The sequence below is a fragment of the Trypanosoma equiperdum genome (genome assembly GCF_001457755.1).
Source record: "Trypanosoma equiperdum strain OVI genome assembly, contig: ctg_1775, whole genome shotgun sequence".
NCBI classification, from domain to species: domain Eukaryota; phylum Euglenozoa; class Kinetoplastea; order Trypanosomatida; family Trypanosomatidae; genus Trypanosoma; species Trypanosoma equiperdum.
Genome location: NW_027123810.1, coordinates 14,537 through 15,162, shown reverse-complemented (window position 1 = coordinate 15,162; position 626 = coordinate 14,537). Strand labels below are relative to the sequence as shown.

Here is a 626-nt window from a genome sequence, read left to right as displayed (position 1 = left end):
AAAAAAAAACATGCAACACGAGGACATATCGAAAAAGGAGAACCCCCAAGAGAAAACAAGCAAGTAAGGGGAAAGAAGAAAGGGAAAATAAGGTAGTGCCAACAAATGAGCGCTACACTCCGTACATCTCCATACGGACAGGCAACAGAAAACGGGAAAAACTTGAGGAAGGGAAAATCAAAAGAGGAAAAAAGAGAGGGGCGAGGAAGCACGAGCAAATGCGCACACTCGCAAGAAGCTAAGTTCGCATAATGTGCTTGTTTTCGCTCACGAGCTGCAAGAACGTTTTTAGACTCTTGTCAGTTTGCAAATGATACTTTGCGCTGGCACGGCGGTCGTCCAGAAGCAACTCGCAAAGTTCCTCATTTAAGTAGCGACTGTTTTCAATATCCTGCCGGCCACAAGGTACATCATATTGTGGGTTGTACTGATTAACAAGTCGCGCTATTGTGGATCCGCTTACGGGTTTATTGCCCCCAAGAGCCGTCCGAAGCAACTGTACATAATCCTTCCGACACTCCCCACGCGGGGAGGCGGCGCGGCCGCTACCCTCTCCGGTGCCGCCCATAACCAAACTTAAAGTGCTATCAATGTACACGCAGAGCGCGCGTGAGTTCAATGCCTCT

At 48.7% G+C, this 626-nt stretch overlaps 1 protein-coding gene across 1 annotated transcript; it reads right to left on the bottom strand.

The window, feature by feature from the left end:
- Window positions 1-238: 238 nt before the first annotated feature.
- TEOVI_000599300 (uncharacterized protein) lies at window positions 239-568 on the bottom strand (the record flags this gene model as incomplete). The annotated part of the gene is made up of 1 exon (XM_067223086.1): window positions 239-568. One exon carries the CDS (start codon window positions 566-568, stop codon window positions 239-241), a length of 330 nt encoding a protein of 109 aa, XP_067079187.1.
- Between the last annotated feature and the right edge of the window lie 58 nt (window positions 569-626).